The sequence below is a fragment of the Ciconia boyciana genome, chromosome 1, assembly GCF_034638445.1.
Source record: "Ciconia boyciana chromosome 1, ASM3463844v1, whole genome shotgun sequence".
In the NCBI taxonomy this organism is placed as follows: Eukaryota; Metazoa; Chordata; class Aves; order Ciconiiformes; family Ciconiidae; genus Ciconia; species Ciconia boyciana.
Genome location: NC_132934.1, coordinates 201128950 through 201150665, shown reverse-complemented (window position 1 = coordinate 201150665; position 21716 = coordinate 201128950). Strand labels below are relative to the sequence as shown.

The 21716-nt window shown below is 43.0% G+C and overlaps 1 protein-coding gene across 1 annotated transcript in view; it reads right to left on the bottom strand.

The window, feature by feature from the left end:
- Positions 1–3757: 3757 nt before the first annotated feature.
- Positions 3758–21716, bottom strand: part of ARHGAP20 (Rho GTPase activating protein 20) — a 63512-nt gene continuing 45553 nt past the window's right edge. The window contains exons 8-15 of the mRNA XM_072855029.1: positions 20691–20757; positions 18567–18749; positions 13919–14097; positions 10795–10956; positions 9069–9178; positions 7926–8115; positions 7325–7436; positions 3758–5714 (exon numbers count right to left, since the gene is read on the bottom strand). Coding sequence (XP_072711130.1) covers positions 4654–5714; positions 7325–7436; positions 7926–8115; positions 9069–9178; positions 10795–10956; positions 13919–14097; positions 18567–18749; positions 20691–20757 — 2064 coding nt within the window. The 3' untranslated portion in view covers positions 3758–4653. The remainder of the gene's footprint in view (positions 5715–7324; positions 7437–7925; positions 8116–9068; positions 9179–10794; positions 10957–13918; positions 14098–18566; positions 18750–20690; positions 20758–21716) is intronic.

The window sequence follows — 21716 nt, the reverse complement described above, 5'->3', positions numbered from 1 at the left end:
GAGTGTGACTGCAGCTTTTGCTGGTTTCTTAGACGTTTTCTGGGTTTAAAAAATCATCACCATCTGCTCCAAAAGATTTTATTTAGCCGTCTGAGCCAGCTACCTTTTGCTAAATTTCTCCAGCCATGATGAATAGCAGTGAATTGCTGGAGTATTGCTATCCTTCTTCCAGACATGAGCTACATGGACGTGCAAGCCTGTGTCAGGAGGCTGGACCAGAGACCTCCTGAGGTCTCTTCCAGCATTAATTATCCCACGTCCCTGTGTTTTTATGGATGAAAATGACAGGAGGTTGATAGGTCCAGCTCACGGAGGTTGTCTTGGAAATGCTGTAGATGCAGAGGTCAGCCTGCAAGGCATGTGAAGCAGATCTGTGTGCCTGGGTCATGGCAGCCTCACCATGTGCACGTACGTGTGAGTGCATATGTGTGTGTCATTCCCAAAAGCACTGGCCACCTCCTGATCTCCCAATCTCCGTCACGTCTGGTTACGCATGGATGAAAGTGAAAAAGTCAGAATCTGCAGTTCTCTTTCTTTTCAAGAGAAAACTTCTCACCACCACCCTCCTGGACCCTGCATCCTTGAATAAGGTCAGTCGAATGGGTGCAGGCATGGCCGTGGATGTGGTACAAAGTTAAATAACAGCTCCGTGCTGCCTAGCAACTTGGTTAGCAAGTTCCCCATCTAAAACAGATGTCACCACAGTCGTAATAAACTCAGGGCTGTCAGTGGGTTTCACCCTGCTCCTTGTGCAACAGCAGCGCTGCCCAGGTCCCAGGCACACAGCACCCCACCCTGTGCTGGGTGCTGCGCAAACACCAGCAACCACCAGCCTGTCCCAGCAGACTAGGATATTTAAAGAAAAGACTAGTGGTGCAAAACAGGGCGCAGAGGAGGCAAATAACTTTGCCAAATGTCATCTGCTGATCAGGAGCAGAGCTCGAAACGAGATGTCAGCCACCAGGTCCTGGAGCCACATATGTCCCCAGAGCAAGAAAGGAGCTGGACCAGCAGGTATTAACAGAAATCTGGTGATTTGGAGGCATGGATAGAGGGACACCTTCAGTTTAAAGGTCATGCTTCAGCCCCGGGACCTATAATCTATTTTGCTTGAACTCTACAAACTAGTTTAAGCAGAAAATAGATGGGACGTGACCTCTTGCTTCCTGAATTGGCCTGTGCTGGAGAGATAAAGCTTGCAGGGATGAAGCAATAGCATTTATGAGACCGATGGAGAGAACTGGAAAAGCCCACAAGGCCCCACCCCCCTCCCCAAACCCCCCAAGCCATGACATTTCAGGCACATAAACCCTTTACCAGGGCTAAAAAAAAAGGCAAAAACTTTCATTGCAGGTTGAGAACAAATTGCTCTAAATTTACATTATATTAATCTCTGAAATCACCTGAAAGGAATGATGGTTAGTACTTGTGAAACAGAGGCAAGATGCTCGTTAAGGATGAGATCAGGAACCCCTGTGGGACAGAAAGTCCAAGCGAGAGAGGTAATTTGTCAGGTTGCTTCATTTTGTGTGCGTGACAGCACTGAACGAGGAGTCATTACCACTGCTTCTTCCCTAAGTCAGTCTTTTTTTTTTTCTGTGAAGCTTTGCTACTCCAGGAAAGAAGAAAACATTTTGGGAACATCTCACCTACCATTTGTCCCTAAAACTTGGGCACCTTCTCCAAAGCAGGCACCCCCCATGCCAGTCGAGGGAGGCAGGCGGCTGGGGAAGACGTGGTGTCCCACGGTGCCCGGGACCTGGGCAGGACCTCGCCAGGGAGCCCAGCGTCTGGGGCACCCAGCTGGAGCCAGGGCAGAAGCAGGGGCTCAGCCCTCAGGGCCACCCTTACCCCAACACCTTCTCACAGGCCATCAGCAAAGCCATAAAAAAGTTACAAAACTCTCTTTTTAATATTCCCTGGACCAGAGATCCCAGCCCAGCCCATGGGGGTGCCCAGGGGAAGAGAGCAGCAGGGGCCCCCGGCACATTAAATGTTGGCCTCCCAACAAGAGCATACCTAAGGCTGCTGCTTACTGCAGTCTTGACACTCTGAAAAGGTTCAGTATAATTCATTTTGGATCTTAACAGCATTTAATTCCTTCAGTGAGGAGTTGCAGACAGTGATCTTCTCCGTTAGCGCTCTTTTTTGTGATTGTCACAGAACATGCCTCGTGCAGCAGCGGGGTGTGTGTCTTGGAAGACAAGAGTGCATTTTACATTGTAGTGGGTCTACATCCAGCTTGTTTGCCATATGTTTAAAGCTGAAAGCACTCTAGCATAGCTACAGCTCAAAAGCAGACACATAATTTGTTTCACATCGAAGCACTCTTGGATATACTGTTACTTCAGACTAGCAGAGATAAATGGCTTGCTGGAAGATATCATTTGTAGGGCAGAACATTTATATTGCAGAGACTAGAGATTTTTCTAAACCTTTATTATTGTTGCAATGAATCAGCATTTGCTACTTGATGTAATCTTGGCAGCATGGCAATATGATTTTTACCGTTTCGAAAAGAAATGCAGAGTAGCTGTTTTATTTCAAAATAGCATCTTTTTTGTTTTGTTTTGTTTTGTTTTGTTTTAAAGGAAGTGCATATGTAGGGCTATTAGATGACAGGTCTCAAAATACATACAAAGGATTTTACCTTTGGAAGGTAACTATTACAGATCCGATTCTACCTATTACCATTTTTATTAAAATAGCTGAATTTGAAAAAGATGAAAAAGAACAAATTGCTGTGAAGTCTTTGAGCCTGCACGCAATTACACATGCTGGTGTAGTTCTAAGTGCACGATGGTTTATTGCATTACGTGGGTCTCCAGAAATGCAGCTCTGCTCACAGATACAACATTCGCAGGATTAGAGCCCAAATTAATAACCCTCTGATTTTATATTGTCAAGTAAGGGTATTTCTAACTTTGTTAACACACATCCCTGCCCCCATCTGCTGGAGAGTATCCATTCTGTCCGATACAGAGCTAAAAACCTGTTATGCTGGTAATACTTGGAAATGGCTTAGAGCACTAGACAGTGTTTACATTTTTCAGAAATGTGTAGTGACTTAGGAGGATAAGCACCCTTATGAGAGCATAGTTAAGCAGAATAGGATCTGGAACTCCATTACTGGCCAGTATTAACTGGAGTGGGGGAGGGCTTTTGAAAATGGAAAGCTAATGAACGAATCAATGCAATTTCAGAAGCACTGCGTGCATGCACACGTGCCCAGATGTGTTTAGTTTAGCCCTGCCGTTCCTTCTTGCTTTCTCAAGAACCCTGCTAATATTAACGAATAAATCTTTCTCTCGTCCAGTGTCTTGCTCCCCTCCTTTCCTTGCTTCCAACCCAAGTATCTATTACCCGAAAAGATCTCCCTGCACCTCCATATTGTTAACTGCATCCCATTAGCTGAAAACACCCTCATCTCTCTAGATGAAGAGCAAAAGGGTAGGAATTCTTGTTTAAATATTACTAAAATTTACAAAAGTTAACAGGATGATGACATACAGTATGAATGACGCCACTCAAAGAGGAGGAAAAATGCTGCAGTCCATCCTCACGCAAGATTTGCAGTGGCATCACTGGGACTTTTGCTTCAGCAATAGCTTGTAAAACTGACACCTAAAAAAAATTACACAGAATATAAATTGAATTTATGACATAACAAATAATATTTAATATATAGCATTGAATGCATACACATCAATACCAGTGCTGTAACAACAAAACAGAACTCGTAAAATTAGCAGCAGTTTTTTGCAAGTACAAAAATACACATTTTTTTTCAGACCATATATAATAGCAAAATTTATCAGGATATATTATACAAACTCAAAGCATTTAGATAATGCATTACTTTTAATATATTATATGATGTTTTAGATGCTGCATAATAAAATTACATGTGTTCTGCTTGCAATAACACATAATGCCATTTACAGCAATGTTAAGAAACTATTCACAACTTAAACACGAACAGAACAGCCAACAGAGCACAATAAATGAAACACACAGAATTGTGAGGTGTTAGTTACGAGCTTCAGCGTTTCTCTTTACATATTTTTGAGCTTATTTTTTTCTTTATTTTGCAGTGTGAAAGAAATAACTACACCTATTGAACATACCTTATAAACATACAGAAAACAATACACTTATTCCTTGGAGGACAATGAAGGTAATACCTATCAGTTTCAGAACAGTAGTATAATACCACAGTTAGGGAATCTACGCTGACTTTGCACGCTACACCAAAACCACAAAGGACTGGGACTCACATCTGCAAGGCTCAACACACGAGTGGTGAAGGGGCGAGGCCCAGCAGGCACCCTGCTGCCCGGGCAGGCTCAGAGAACAGGGTGCTTCTCTTAGTTACCTCCTGGGACCCTTCCAGATTTTCTGGAGATTTCTGTTTGCTTGCTTTTTAGCAATTTTTATTATTCTTACAATGTTCTTGCAAAGCTTTATGTGGGAGCATTACTCAGACAGTTTCTTAAAAAAAGAAAACCTGTGAATCTGGGGACTGCTCAATTAAATTTGAACAACCTGGATATTAAACTTAAAATGAACACACATTAACACCAAAGGCATTTTCTTTATGGTGTTTATTTTAAGCGTTAAGATTCCTCCGCAAAAAAGCTTTGGTCAGTCTCTTCAAACTTTGGATTGCTGTAATGCTCTTCTAGACCTCCTCTTTGATCTTGGATCATGAAGTCTGTCTCTTCCTGTGACTTTCAGAGGTAATGGCTGAATGTCAGGCTTAATCAAATAGCTGTCGACTCCGTCAGTAGGTTTCAGGGGCGCTGGCCTGCTGTTGGGCTCCACCAAGCCCCCCTCAGCCAAAGCATCGGTAGGTTGTGGAGATGGTGGCACCCTGATGGGTGTAACCAAATAGTCATCAGCCGCTTCAGCGGCAGTGTCTTCGTGTTTCTTTAACGACTGAAAAGTGCTATCAAAAGGGGAGGAGGTTTCAGTTGGGGTAAACACAGATTGGTCTGAAAACTGAGAGAAAGTACTGTCCAGAGAGCTCATCGACGACAGAGATGGAGACGTCCCAGGAGAAGACAGGCTAGAAGAGCTAAATCCTGAGCAAATATTTAAACCCTCTGGTGTTGGAGGCAGGAGGCAATGGGACAAGTCTTTCTTTTCAACGTTTTGGTTTGCATTGTCACTTTTACCAACATTAATCCCTATAATCAAGCTCTGATTGATAAGCTTTTGCCCCTCCATCTGCAATGACCGAAGCTGACGGAGATAGTCTTCATCTTCGTGAGAGAGGACAACGTCACAGCTGGCTTTGCGTGTCGCCTTCTCGTGACCATCACCAATGCGGGCGAAGCTGGTGGCGAGGAGGCCAATTGCCGGCTCTGAGGCGCGCCTGTGTCTCCTCAAGGTTTTGAGAGCACCTGAGGTAGCTGCTGAAGAGAAGCCCAGTGCATTGGAGCAGAGAGACTCGTTCTCCGAGTTTTCTTGTGATGAAAACTTATGGTGTACATCAACAGAAATTGTCAACTGTTTCGATTTGGCTTTACTTTGGATTTCATCCACCTCTGTCTGCTCCGAATCACCGTCGCTCAGAGTGAAGACAGACTCCCTGCTCCTGTTATCCTGATCTCGGTTCTTAATCCAGTCACTGGAAGAGGAGTCAGCTTCATCGTTCGCCTCGTTTTCCAGGCTGTCGTAGGAAGAGTCATTCAGATGCAGAGAAGCAGCATCTGCAAGGACAAACCAAGTGTTAACACATCAGCGACTGAACCACCCTGCTGACAAGCAGCTGCATTTTTTTTTTTTTTGGCAAATATCCTTTACTTCCAGGAGCATTCACCCTTTAAAGATTCTTCAAGCAGAAATGCCAATAATTTCAGAGAAAATTACTGTCTAATTTTGAAATGGAAAAACTGAAATGAGTGCTAAGTTGCAGTTCAGTCAAGAAATATAGGATAATGGCACAAATAAAGATTAGGGGTTTTTGTGTTATTTTTTTTAAAGCGGGGAACTTTAGTAGTAGGTAATCCAGCTGTAAACAATAATTTACGTACAGTATATTGAATCAGTAATTTATTGAATCTTTCTTTTTGTTATTGAATATTGAAAGCAACATTTAACCTTTCTTTCCTTCTTTTAGACAAGTGAAGAAAACAGGGCATACTTAGTGCTTTTATGGTCTTCCAGAAAATACAATATTTTTAAGAGCAACACTATGAAGAAAGTTCTAGTCCCTAGTTTAAACAGTCACCTCATTTCCACTGAGCAGTGCACACCTGGGCCCTATTCTGTATATGTGATAATTGGAATTACATTAAATCTCTTTTGCTCTGGGCTACGCTAAGCTGACTTATCTCACATTTGCAGCAGACAGAGTTCACGCATGGGCAGTCACCATGCCTCCGTGCGTGCCTGAAAACCTGTTCAGCTGCCATAACCTACTGTGGGTCTGAGCTCTCAGTCCCAGCATACCCCAGCACAGCAGATCCCATGTGCTTCCACTCTTGGGGAGAGGGCAGGCAGAATTTCACTGGATTTTGCCAAATTTCACTGGATTTCACCGAATTTCACTGGCTTTCACCAAATTTCTGGAGGCAGAGCATGAGAAGTTTGGGACAGCCACACTGAGCCACTCTGGCATGCTGGAGCAAGTGCCATTACCACTTTTAGTATAGGCCAGCTGTGCCAAAATTTATTTTACAGAAATGCTGCTTTAGAAAAATTTTAAGGAGAGACCCAAAACTTCAGTCAAAATCGATACTGTCACAGAGTTGGAGAGAAAAAAAGCATTTATGATATTCTGGAAGGCTCTGCCAACTAGTTTGTCACACATTTTCAGTCACCAGTTCCATGATTATTCTGTGCTAGGAGCAAAATCTGGATGTCCCATTGAAACTCTGGAGATCTCTCTCTTTCAATAATGAAGAATGGATGCTTTCAACCCTAATATAATGGTGTGACAGCTGTATTATAACCTTTATTGATCACTGACTTCCCAATATTCTGGGAAAACAGGCTGGGGCAAAAATTCTAGACCTGAGATGAAACCATCTCCAGATTTTTTTCTTTCTTTTTCTTTGTTTCCCCTCCCCCCCTTTTTAACATAGTGGCTCAGATGACTGGAACAGGAGCAAGGGATTCTTTGGGAGAGCATTTTGTGATACAGTCCAGGTCTATTATAAGTTGAATCGGTGATTACCACAAATACTTTGGGCAAAGGAAAGAGAACAGCAGTATCTGGGAACACCACGTGAAGAGGGAACAGCATTGTTCCATGGAATATACTGATCTTTTGCCTGGCTGAGTTCAGCTAAGAGGATCAAAACATCATCTGTATTACCTGAGCCGTTCTCTCTCTTGCATGTCATCAGTATTTCTCCAAAGAGGGAGGTAATTTCCTCTCCAAAAATCCTGCAGCAATTCTCAGTGAGGAACTGTACCAGACTAGAAATCTGCAACAAAGCAATGGGAGAGAGATGTCTTGTCAGATCTTCCATTATTCCACTCAGGGCAAGCTCACCGTACAGATGAGGAACAGGAGCAAACTGCCCATCCGTGATGTGCCCCCTGACAGCCAGGAAGTCCTCTCCCGATCTCCTGGGCCTGAGGAAAGCAGCCAGGCCCAGCTAAAATGTCCCAGTGTACATCCTTGTATACATCTTTTCCATTTCTACTCTGTCCTGTTTCAAGGTCACCACAACCAGAGATCTTTTTGATGAGAGAAGCACTTTGCTAATACACTAGGTATTGCTTTATGATCTCCCTCCCTTTCTTCCAGGCAGATTATGAGAATGGATTGATGAATGTTTCTGGAGCCTTGATAAGAGGACAAGTCCTGATCTGAAGAGGTACTGACTGTTTTCACATTTGTAATCAACGGCCTGGTTGAACAGGATGAAGGTCGGTTTGGTTTTTTACTACATTGCAGCGTCTCTTCTTACCTTTTTTGTAAATTCACTTTCTATATCTGGAGTGGAAGAAACAGGAGGCCAGAGCAGGCTAGGTGCAATGCAGATAGCCAGATTAAACGCATTCATCTGGTTCTCTTCAGATCGCATTTCTATACCGTGCAGTACTCCAAAGATGTAACGTAAGAGAACAACATTAGCTCTGGGGAGCTGCTCTATTAACCTGAAAACATATACAAATGTAATTCTTCAAATTAGTGACTGGACAAAATAAAACTATTTTCCATAGATACACACAAGTCAAGACAATGAAACTACAGAAACAGGGTAACATGGTCCACTAATTAAACCAGGGAGTATGTCAAAGAGGTGTTCTTGCTCAGCTGCTTTCCCTCACTGCGACACATCTCTGACCAGTTTTCCGGGAGGACAGAAAACACCCTAACACACAATTAAAATTACACTCTGTCAAGCTAATGAACCAAGTACAATGTATGACATGAAGCTGTATTTCACCTAAGTTGCCTGATAATTCACTATTCACTTAATCAAACAGTTCAGTTGTCTCTCCGTGCCATCTAGTTGCCATAAGTATATATGTATGTAAGTACGCGTTAGGCCAGCTAGTGTATAAAGCTGTTTCCCACGACATAAACTTTGCCTACTTTCTGTTTTATATCACCTGCAAGGGTGGAGGCTTCCCTTGTCACTATGCTCCAGTATTTCATTCACAATTCCATCTTGGCTTCAAAATGGTCACTAAAATTTGAGATTAATGAGGGGAAATATATGAGGAACTGATTTCAGCTACCCTTTCACCCAGGACCCCGAAGTTCCCTGTGGATGATTTTGGGTTTGGTATCAGGCAGAAATCCAGGTCTTGGACAGCATATTTATAAATACTATAAATATTTTTTTTCATGAAAGGGTATTTCATTTATTTACTGGTATCCACAAAAGGCAGAAAAGCAGGACAAAAGAGAGTCAGAAAATTGTCCCATACAGCCAATCACTTAACTATATATGTAAATTTGAATGCTCTGTCATATACAAAGATATTTTTAGCATCTATTTAAAAAACAATGTAATTGTAAGTTGTAAGTTGAATATTTGGGATTCTGCACTCTGGGATATAAATTTATAGGAAAAGAATACAGAGAATATAAGTAACTCTACCTTTGGATGCTTTTTATCTTCTCTTCATTATTTCCTTGATCCATCACAGAGACCCACTTATCACAGAGCTGGGATGACAAAATGCTGCCTGGGATGTTGCGAAGAAAATCCTTATCAAGAGAAAAGAAGAACAAAACATGTGAACAGCTGTTCTGGAGCACAGGAGGGGGCAGGAATAAGATATGCAGATACATGAGGATGTATCAGTGGGACAGCACTAGCTGACAAGCATCTTGTTCTACACAGCAACCAAAACCAGCAGAAAATCACTGGAGATAAAGAAGTACTTTGGATTATGCTTGAAGTGAATATTTTCCTGCCTTTTCCTCACCCTTTCCTGTCAAAACAGAGGTATTTGGATGCTTCATCTGCTATTGCTGAATTAAAAAATTTGCAGTGGGTCCAGTTATTTTGATGCTGCATAATGTCTGTCTTTACTTATCACTTAACTTCATCTGTAGTCCCCATTTCTTCTCCTTAGCTGACAAGGAGAGGTATTTGGATGCTTCATCTGCTATTGCTGAACTAAAATAGAGGTATTTGGATGCTTCATCTGCTATTGCTGAACTAAAAAATCTGCACTGGGACCAGTTAATTTGATGCTGCATAATGTCTGCCTTTACTTATTACTTAACTTCATCTGTAGTCCCTGTGTCTTCTCCTTAGCTGACAAGCTCCAATACCACCAGACAATAAGCAGTCCAAGGCACCCCCACCTTCCTTCCCCTAATGAATCCCTTTTGGTAATGGAGTAATTACACTAGTCATGGATAGTCTTGCTGCTCCTGTTTCCTAATACCTCAACAACTGGCAGGCAAACTATTGCAACTTGTGAAGAAGCCCAAATCCTAGCTTCCCAAACAAGCTAAAGTAAGGGAAGCTATGAGGCACATGAATAACACATTTGCTCTTATGTGGTAACTCTTCACTGTAATAAATGCTAAGCAATTGCCCCTCAGTGAAACTGTTACCATGGGATGAGTATTGCACACCAGCACTTTGCATAGTGCAGCTGTCCTGCCCTAAATGCACGTCCTAAATCCACCAGTAGGAAAGTAATTGTGTAAGTCTCACCCATGAAAACCTCTCACATGGTAGCAAGAGGAATGGCTTTCTGCAATAAAAACATTCCACCAAAGCAGTGCTTGCTTGAGAATGGAGATTACTATTTCTTTTAAGCAATAACTACACAAAACCAGATGCACTGTGCTAAAATGTGAAAAGAAATATGCTGATCCTCCTTGTAGCTGAAATTTTACTGAAGGCTTGGGATGCTTTTTGCGCAAGGAACATTGCTTTTAATGTACAAGTCTGTAAGAAAAGATAATGCATGGAAAAATTAATCCAAATATTTTGGGCAATACTATACACTTGCTAGGGTCTGTAGTGTAGGGTATTACTGATGAGTAAGGAAAAAGGTCTGCAAACGTGCCTTTCTAGTATTTCATTGACTTTAAGCAGAGATAAAGAGAGTAACAGGACCAGGTTGTAGCTGAGACCTCAGGAAAGCTGGCAGCAAAACAAGCCGGCTAGTCCTCTTCCCCATCCTAATTCAGTGGTAGCCTCCTTTGGAGATCCCCACAATGTTAATGTGCCAGCCCATTCTTCTTAATTCAGCCCACCAAGTCCTCTTTGGGCCTGTCCCTGGGGAAAAGTCCTACTTGTTTGTGCCTGGGATCTGTGCTGCTCTCACCCAAAAAGGGGGAAAGGAACGTTCTTCACATACCTTAAACAAAGATGCTGTCACAAATATGGATTCGCAGGCTAGGTCCACTTCAGCGCCTGAATCGAGCTTCTCCTTGAGCTCTTTGCAGGTTTTTGCACTTCCAGAGCGTCTGAAAATACCCTCAGTGGAAGGGCCCTCTTGGTAAAGGAGGGAAAGCATGTCCTAAACAAAATTAAAAGGCAGAGAGGCTTTCTCAGAAATATATTTTATTTTCTAGTGCCATTAAAAAGTAGTTTTGCCACTTTTGCCACAGGTGAAAAACTCTGAGTCCTAAAAAACCTCCCAAATCAAACACAAGCCCAAGGCTCACCCTCCGAGCCATGCCAAACTGCACAGCAAAGCTGTGGTCTGGGGCACTGATTTTGGAAAACATCCCCTCAGAAATACTGTGCTGCCACTGCTGAGCACAAACTTCCTGCATGATCTTCCAGGATCTGTGCAAGTTTTAGCCAAGTCATTTAACTATATAAACACTGTGGTATGGGAAAAGGAGAGTGGTCTACCTAATCCAAAGCTCTGCATCTGACAGTGGCCTTAGCGAGACACCACTTTGCAGGAAGATATGAGACCTTCACTGCTCATCAGTGTGTTCAATATTATCACCAACCAGAGACAAAGGCTTCTGTTCCATGCCTGATGTCTGAAAAAAACCTGAGGTTTTGTCTAAGTTGGAAAGTGCTTTGTTTGTTAATATCTATCGGCTCTTCTACAGCAGATCAGAGTCAGATTTTTACCCCCTTTGCTTCTTGTGAGTGGTATCGTACTCTGCAAGCAGCTCAGGGCTGTTAGCGGGACCACCTCTGGGGCAAGGTGCTCCTGCCTGGGAGGTCACCCAGAGCAAGCTAAAGCTTGGCTTACGGTTCCTCTGAAGCCAATGAGGCTGCAAAGGAGTAAACAGGTAGGCAGCTCACTACATGAAATATTTAAAAGGAAAGGGAAAACAACCAGATTCCTGCCTAGCTTTTAAAATAACAGGAGGGCCTGATTTTTTCTGCTAAATAAGAGAGGAAAAAGAGCAGAAAAGGAAATGCTGAAATCAGAGACCTCTCCTGAGGCAATATGTACATGATATTTTCCAGCTGCTTAATTCTCTGCAGTCTCGTGTGGGTCATTTCTCAGACATGCTGGTCACCTCTCCCCAGGCCTGCTCCAAGCGATGTGGAATTTGTCATGTTTGTCTCTTCCGAGGGGGAAACGCATGCAGACAGTCTCTGGGATTATGTGCATGTACACAATGGTCTGAGGACTGAGTTATCATAAGAAATGGCAAGAAAATGGACACTGGGGGAGAGTCTGTCATCATTAAACCAAGTTACTGTAACAGTGATGGTGAAGCAGTGGGTTTTGGTGACTTTCTTAGTCTGGGCTGTAAGGTAGGTCTTCCTAACACACAGCAATGCAAATATGTCTAATAGAAACTATTATTTATACTTTTCTTCTTTAACGTTTCTTTCTCGTTCTTGTAGAAGTCAAAGGTCAAGCATTCATGTAAGTGCAGACACTTTGGAGGAGCACCTTTCGATGGCAGCGGGACTTGTGTCAGCATTTCCATTTTCTTTGCAGGGATTTAGAGCTCTGGTGTCAAAACAGGCTGAGTCCCACAGCACAGGATCTTAGCATATGAACAGATGCTTTGAAAATATATTTTGAATAAAACACCCACAAGATAAAACTGGAAAGCTCCTCTTAAAGTAGTAAACCCAGACAAAATTACATGAATGAAACTAATGGTGTAAGACAATTCAGTGTGGCAATGGCTAAAAGAGAACCCTTCAGCTGTGAAAGCAAGTTTGAAGCTCTGAAGCAGAGATATCAAACATGCCTGCAGCATTCATCCCCGGTATTTTCCTTCTCTTGCGGGTAAATCCCACACAGTCCCTCAGATGCAGTATTACATTCTCCAGAGATGCTGCATGAAATCAAAAGTAAGTTATATTTTGTGGCATAAACACAGTGTTTAAGATTCAAAGCACAAAGTCTACCAAGCTGTGATTCTGTGCTTAGTAACTTTGTTTTTTTTCAGATAAAAATTTACTAATATTTATGTTTTGGAGCAATTTCTGAAATGCAGCATTGGCTCATCTCTCAGACAGAGAGAATGAGAGACCAGGTTCGTACAGAGTCCATTTCTGGAGGGCTTATTTAAATAACCTATGTGATAAAAATGAACACTTCCCCCTCAAAAGAAAATAACAAACCCACACTATTAAAAGACCTAAGAGTCCTGGTATGATTCACTATTCAGGCAGTGATAAAGCAGCACATCAAGCACAAGCTTAGGAGACAAACCATCTCTTCCCGTAAACTGGTGTAACCCCACTGATTTTCTGGCAAGGTGTTCCAGCTGAAAGGTGGGCTGTTAGCATGAGGGGGCCAATCCTGCAGGGCTCACTCCCACTCTGTAAACGTTTCAATTGCTGCATCAACAACAGGGCAGCCCTCAGTCCTGACCAAAAATGACACACATCTGCCTTAATTATGCCTAGGAATGGGCTCTAGGACAACCTTTTTCATGTTCCTGGACCGGTTTTGAGAGCACCCACAGCACTAGCGCTCCCTCGAGACAGGATGAAAAGATGCCCTGCAGCCTCCGCCTTCCCACCTATTTTTGTAGTGGTGCTGTCAGATCAAAAACGAGGACCCAGAGTGCTCGCCTGCCCCAGTATGCCTTCAAGAATGGCTCTGAAACTGTCTACTTACGGGCAGGTAGCATTTGTATGCATGCATGGGCTGTCTATATGGGACAGTAGATGCCACATTTATGGAGTTGGGGATTTTACAGAGATCTTGGGAGTGGTTTAAAAAGTATGTGTGAATGTGGCTTTTATTCACACTGCGTAAGTGAGGATTAGGGAACCAGCCTTACAGTGTGGGCTATAAAGAAGAAATAGCCCAGAGCAGCAGACCGATCACATATATTTCTCAAGCTGTTTGTTATTAACCAGGCCTGACCACAGCATATGTTAAAAACCAACCTTCTTGCTGAGAACCACAAATGAGGTTTCCTTCTGGTTTCTCTGCTTGGGTAATTTCAGTGTCCCATTTACAAAGTGTCCCCATGTTCTCATCCACTCCACAAAGAAATTCCACCACTGTAAGAGCCAGCCCTGAGCCTGGGACTCACCAAGAGGGGTTTGGGCAGGTTGTCATCCTCACAGATGGCTGTTAACAAGAGGCCAAAGAGCTTCCCAGGAGCAGCAGCTGTTGAGGAGAGTGGTGCATTGTCCAAGTGAGTGCCTGGGCCACGCCAAAAAGCCCAATTTATGATAGATCTTTTCCTTTTAAATGACTTTTGGCTTAAGTCTGGGAAAAGAGAAAGGTGTTTATTAGAAGAAATGCATTTCAATTCTAATTCCAGTATTTGTTTTGCGGTGGTTGCTATGGTTTCAAAGGAAAAAATGTCATGAACTCAACCAACTCCTTGGCATCCGGCTCAGCCTAATCCACCATGCACATACCTGTGCGTGTGTGTGGGGAGAATGTGCTGCCTTACCCATGCTCTTAAGAGGATCACCAGAATCTGCACTGCACTGCTGGACCACAGCGTCAGCACATACCGCTAAGTGCGGGATGGCAAACCTCAGCCCGCTGACTTCACATGGAGCTGGATTGTGCTAAATAACTCATTTCCCATCCACAGGTGCAAAACCACAGACCTTCTTTGGAAAAAAATAATACATAAACATCACTGCCCTCACCTTGGCTTGCTGTCCGGAGGCATCCTAGTTCCCCTGGCAATGCAGAAGAGCACCTGCTCTCCCCACAAGTAACACCAGAGAATTAACTAATGGGGTGAGACATTTTCAGACCAGGAAAAGTCACCACCTTTGCTGTCTTCTCCACAAAGCAAGCGTATCATTAGTGCCCTCGCTCCAAGCATTTGCTGACCATGGCCCAGGGACAGTGCCTGCCCTTTAATCAACGCCTTCCAGATGGGATTTCAGCATGCTGCTAACACACTGATGGGCTCCGTTTGTCTTCATTTATTTTAATGTGTATCATGAGATATTTAAAGAGTATCACTAACTGAAGCTCTTATTTGCAGTGCATAGCGAAGGGAATACTGGTATTAGGATACAAAAAGGGTTTTTTCAATATGACCATTCTCAACATCAGCCAGTGTAAATGCTTCTTAACAGCATGGGCTACCGGTAAGGGTGTGTTGAGACTGTCTATGATGAAAGTGCTAACTGGAAAAAACTTATTCTGATATATTTTTCCTTTTCTAGATGTTTTCAAAGCCAGTCAGCTTTAATTTAGTAGCTTACCTACCCTGTGCACCTTTCTATTAGCTGGTTCTTCCACCTGGTCAAACATTTTGCTTTCTGCTGTTGTGGAGGGCAGAGGGTAGAAGCAAGGCTTGCAGAAGTAAGGATTGTAGTATAATGCCAGATTTTTCTCTCCTATACTTTACTACACTTGCTTTTTAGCCCAAATAGTGATTTTCGTTATACATCATTCCATTCTAGATCATGCTCCCTTTGGGAATGGGTGGAAGTCTTTTCATTAGAGGCTTACAGGATGAAAAGTTACAGTTTAACTCAAAATGTGAACATATGAATGTGAAAGCCTGATGAAAAAATCTTTTAATAAAAAATAATAAGGAGGATATACATTTTAAGCAGTCCAAAGCTTCATGAAATATAAGCTTGGCAGTGTCTAAGGCTTTACTTGACACATCATGTTTTAGGAGAACGTAACTAACCTATAACTTTCAAAACGGCAATTTTTCTTTCAGATGAGCTGGATATTAGCACATGAATATGGTTTGCTTCACTTGGAGTTCTATTCACACAATGGCAAATACATATTGGTGTTTTTTTCTGACAACCCTGTAGATCTCAGTGGAAGTAAAAATTAAGAAGAAATGCTGTTTTGGAGAACAAGGAATAGCAGAAGTGGAAAAAATGGGTCTTAAAATTAGGAACTTTTCTTAGTCTCTCACTGTTTGCTCCACTCTTAAAAGCCATGGCTGAAACTGACAATGTGAGCGAGGGGTAACTGTGGTTAACTGCAGCTCTCTCCTGGGACAGGAGGGAAATCTTAATCAGTGTTCTTCAACACACCAGGGCAGAAACCAACAACTGATGTACGGCAACGAAATGCCATGTCACTTAAAAAACTAACATTCACTGAACAACAGGAAAACTCATCCTTTTCATATCCCCTTTTCTAAGGGGGTTGAGAAGTCTTAAGGTAAAGAGCGGATGAGAAGGGAAGGATGTGCACTTTATTTTCTTGAACGTGTGCAAAGTTACAACACTAGGAGAAGCCCAGCCTCCTCTCAGCCAAGACAGATGCCAATTATTGCTCTGCAGAAGTACTTCCATACAAAAACATCAGGGCCTTGCTCTGGTGGATTATTCTAGGCCAGAATCAGAAAAATAGCAACACTTCTTTGGTTGCAGATCTTGCTCAGAGCTCACAGCAGCCGTCTATTCTGCTCATATTTTACATGCAGGGAATTTCTATTCATAGGTAGTGTCCCAGCCATGCAAGTGGCATTTCCTCTTCTTGCAAACTAATCAGAAACTTCTAAATAAAACCTCAGATCTATTTAACAATGTAGCATCCTTTCTGATCAAACCCCTAACTGTCAAACAGTTTTCAAAGACCTCCTTTCTGTATTGAGACCAACTTGTTGAAATTTTGCTTTCTTTTTTAACAGACGATTAAATAATAATTTGGATTACAGACTAGCCACTGACAGCAGTCGGTTCATTCAAGTTAAACTTTAAGCAAATCAGTATATACAATACTTTTTAGACACGTGCTCATGAGCATTACTTAATGGCTATGTTTAACTGGTAGATGACCATTCCTGTTATGTGCCAAAAGGCTGCAGGAGAGGCAACAGAAACACTCCAGTTCTTCCACACAGTAAATTCTTCTGTACTTTTTTTAACCATCCTGCCAGGACAGCTGATGCAACTACACCACCACAGTTGGTGTCCACACAGCTGCTTATTTGACATGACGGCCAGTTGTCAGTCATGTCTGCCTGTCAACACCTACAACACTGCCTAACCATGGTGCATGCTGGTACAAGTGGGCAGCTACCCCTGCCTCCAGAAGGGACAGCGTGTCCAGCACAGCGGTATCGCTGCAGGGAACTGATGGGAGGGAGGATAGCACAGCATGTGTGGCAGTGAAATGTGGGATTACAGACCCAGCCCCCTGTAAATTTGCCCTGTGTGTGGTGGTGTGCCTAGTGGTTACCTAACAACAAGACAGATTTTGGCTTGCTGATCTGAAGATGAGCCCAAAGCCAGATCATAGCCTTGGCTTGCACACAGGTACCCTTCACCATTTTCCAAAACCGAACTAGGTGAGAAGGAGCTAGGAAGAACACAACGAACGGGGCTGTATGCAAGATAATTTGGTTTGCAAGCAGCCAGACCTATACATGACTTTAAAAGGTTTTGTCTGATGAAAGTAGGAAAGGTGAATGGACTAAAAGCCTCTTTCTCCCACTTAGCCCAGTCCCTGTGCATGACCTGCAGGCTGCCCCAGGCTTCTGCTGCCCCGAAGCCAGCCTCGCCTCCCCTCCTGCGGCTTGCACAGCACTGCTAACACCACATCTGCATTAGAACTTTACAGGCCTGATTTGCATTGCTATTTTCTCTTGCCAGTCAACGTCAGCTGCCAAGTGGGGCCTGTAAACCTAATTACACCCCTTGCTAGATTGCCTCATTCCTAAAATATGCCATGAAGTAATCTATGATACAAATTACTGGGGAAGGGGGGGATGAAGGAGTGTGGAAAGGAAATGAATTTATATAAAATGCAATCAATTTCCGGAATAATTTGTAATAGACACTGGTATAGCCTCACTATATTTAATTTCTAGAAACATTACAAATGGATTCATACATTGTGAGAGATCTTAGCTATTGGGGAGTGCACAGGCTAACAGTATGCATATGTTATTTTTATTATTATATGGTCATTAATGGTGAAGTGGGGTAGAGTTTGTAATTGAGCTGAGTATGCCAGTTGTGTTAAGCACAATACAAACACACCATGGGATGCATCCTTGCCCTACAAAGTTTTTAGTCTAATGCCTCAATCCTGTAAAGATCTCCTTGTTTGTTTTACTCACGAGCAGTGAGCAGTCATTGCGTCATTGACAGCAGAGTACAAAACAGAGTGCAGGTGCTCATATTTTTGCATCATCAAGGACAAAGGCAGAAGAAAATACTACTGTCTTCATTTTACTCAAAGAGAACTGAAATAAAGAAGTTGCATTTGCTCACTTCATCTAGGTACTCAAGTACATGCCTAGGCTTTGCCATGTGAGGGTCCCAGTGAGGCAGGTGTAGTCCTAAGTACCTTGTTGAGATAAAGGATGCTGACAAACGCTGCATGGGAATTCTGTGCTAAAGTCAAGCCTTGACTTCTGAACCATAAAACCACCCTGCCTTGCTACAGAGCACAGCAAGGGCTGCAAGGGCTGCAGAGAGAAGCTCAGCTAATAGACTTACAAAAAATTGCAGGGGAGACATCTTGTCTTTCTTTTGCTGGTTGTAGAACAACCGTTTGACAGGCAGCTTGTCAAAATGTGACTTACAAAGATGACACACATACAACAGCATACTCAAATCAGGGAGAGCTACATTGCAAAATCCCCCATGCAGCTGGAAGGTACATCTGCTTGCTCCTCTTCGCTTTCCACCATCCCCCCCCATCCTGGCACATTTGCTTTCTATAGCAGAGCCAGGGAGGTAGCCGGGCTGTGGGTGAATGATGCTGGGGCGAGCGGGGCGACGTACCGTTCAGCTGCTGGCACACAGCCAGGCGGCTTGGCTTCAGCACAAACTGGCACTGCAGCTCCTGGGGCAGCTGCTCCGTCAAGAAGGACCCCTGAAGCTGCCTGGGGCAGGCACAGTGCTTTGATCCATGGGGCATTGCGTCACGAATGTGGCTCATTTTAATTCCAAAGGGAAATTCATGTCCTGTTCAAAGAGAAATCATAATAATCTGTGTTGGATTGACTGGAGACTTGCAAAACTCCATCTGCCTTGGAGGAAAAGCAGATTTTGCATGCTGGCCTGCAGCACTTTCTCTCTCAGTAATCTCAGAATTGACGCTTTTCTGCATATTTACACTGGCATAAATCATACACTGGCAGATAGTTCAGTGTAGTTAAACAGACATAAAAGTAAAATCAGACCTATTACAGCTGTGTCACATAAAAGCCCATCAGAAAAAATACAAGTGACTACTTCTGAATTCAGCATTTATTCTTTCTACTGCTTTACTCGTGACACTGAAAGTTTAGGTACTGGTTGCTCATATGGTTCTGGCAAGAAATGAGATTTTGGGAGCAGTCATCTAACAAATTTTTGCTGAGCATGCAAAACCAAAAAATCCAGTGTGAAAGTGATCTGCCCTCCCTCTCCGTGCAACAGCCATCAACTCAGTCAAACGAGAGACAATTACAGGTCCTGTCTGAGGCTGAAACAGGAAGGAAACGTTAATCACAGGGCTAATGCAAATGAGCTATGCTCGGCATTAACCAGCATCTTTGGGGACTACACAGAGGCAATTCATTTCTGGAGGAGCTTTCAAAAATGCCACCAGAAGGATATTTTTTGGACTTGTCTAAAGACCTGGCAGTTGAAATATATTAAATATGGGCACAATGTTAAGACATTTTAGTTACCTTGCACTTAGACTTGAACACTGACAGCAGAAGAGATGTTATTTGAAATTATAGGTAGCGTGAAGCTGAAGCACAGTTAAACTCTGCTTCTGTCTACCTATGATAAAAGCTGGCCTTGTCTAATAAACCTGTGCATAAATATCAAGAACAGCATCAGTTTTATATCAGATTCTTCCTTTCCAAGGATTGCTTCCAAGATTCCAACTTGAATGTGCAGTGAGAGAGAGTCAGTCAATTAGAAAGGCCTTTCCCATTTCTTAATTCTCTGGTTCTATGTTTAAAACCATGGCTGTGATTTTATCTGAAGGAGCTACACATAATAGTCAGAAAGACAAAGTCTGGTATGTTTCAAAGACAGAACAGTTTGCACTGTCTATAAGGTGCACAAGTTAGACATTTTAGAAATATTAATGTTGTCTGACTCCAGCAAAGCATTTGTAGCTAAGGCTGCTTTAAGAAGGAATGCTAAGATTTACTGGGGTTAGATTTGCAGGAGGAAAACAGAAAATCCACAAATTTTTCTTGTTCTAATCATCTGTGAATTCATATAGCACAAGTAATGACGGGCTTGTACAGGGAAAGGTTCTTAATAACAGGAAGGAATTTGTTCTCAGTGAATCATGGGCCAAAACCAAATCACTCCATCCAATCACTTCTGAGCTTTGGGTTGATTCCTGGGGAAGCAATGTTTCTAAAAGCATTTTAGAAAGTGAATAAGCAATAATTTGCTCCTAATCAGAGGGGAGCTGTCAGCCAGTAAGAGAAATACAGGATTGGAAAGGACCTCTTGAATCAGTTAACTTGAGTTGTGGAAGAACAGAACATTTCTCAAAACTCTGCTGAGTTCTGCTGAGGAGGGGAGTAAACAATGCTAAGGAAGTGTAGGAAGAAATATGGTAAAGCTGGACTGGCTCCAGGAGAGGAGGTGAGTGAGTGGAGGGGCTGACTCTGTACAAAGACTGAGGCTCTTTGCAGCAAAACTGGGGCAGAAATAAGTGAACTCTTTCAACCTCTTAGTGACACAAGCAATTGCTCTTCAAAACAAAGGATCAGCATCTGACTAGCTCCCCAAATAAGCAAACTTGCGTGACAGGGAAGTAAGAGAAAAAAACATGAAAACCAAAACAAAACAAAAGAGGAAACTGCATTTCAGTCTTCTCTGCACTTCTTGCTTCCTTCAGCACTAAAAACTGAGTGAATGTTGAGAAACAAAACCATGTCAAGAACTTACCAATAAGAGGGTAAGGAGCATCTTCTCTTCCTGAAATCACCCACAGCTTGTAGTCTTTTTCAGAGCCCTTTAAAACCAAAATTAAGAATAAGTTTGCCAGCCATTAAGAACAGGTTCGTGTTAGGTTTCTCACAATATAAGGATAATCTGCACCTTGCCAGCGGGGTCAAAGGAACCCCCTTTACTTTTGCAGTGCCCAAATTTGCCACCAGCAAAGCTTCTGAATTGTGTCTGTCATAGAATCATAGAATCATAGAATCACAGAATCATAGAATCACAGAATCATAGAATCATTTAGGCTGGAAAAGACCTTAAGATCATCGAGACCAACCATAAACCTAACACTGCCAAGTCCACCACTAAACCATGTCCCTAGCATCACATCTACATGTCTTTTAAATACCTTCAGGGATGGTGACTCCACCACTTCCCTGAGCAGTCGCTTCCAATGCTTCACAACCCTTTCGGGGAAGAAATTTTTCCTAATACCCAACCTAAACCTGCCCTGGCGCAACTTGAGGCCATTTCCTCTCGTCCTATCACTTGTTACCTGGGAGAAGAGACCAACACCCACCTCACTACAACCTCCTTTCAGGTAGCTGTAGAGAGCAATAAGGTCTCCCCTCAGCCTCCTTTTCTCCAGGCTAAACAATCCCAGTTCCCTCAGCCGCTCCTCATCAGACTTGTGCTCTAGACCCTTCACCAGCTTCGTTGCCCTTCTCTGGACACGCTCCAGCACCTCAAGGTCTCTCTTGTAGTGAGGGGCCCAAAACTGAACACAGGATTCGAGGTGCGGCCTCACCAGTGCCGAGTACAGGGGCACAATCACTTCCCTTGTCCTGCTGGCCACACTATTTCTCATACGAGCCAGGATGCTCTTGGCTTTCTTGGCCACCTGGGCACGCTGCTGGCTCATATTCAGGCGGCTGTCAACCAACACCCCCAGGTCCTTTTCTGCCTGGCAGCTTTCCAGCCACTCTTCCCCAAGCCTGTAGCGTTCCATGGGGTTGTTGTGACCCAAGTGCA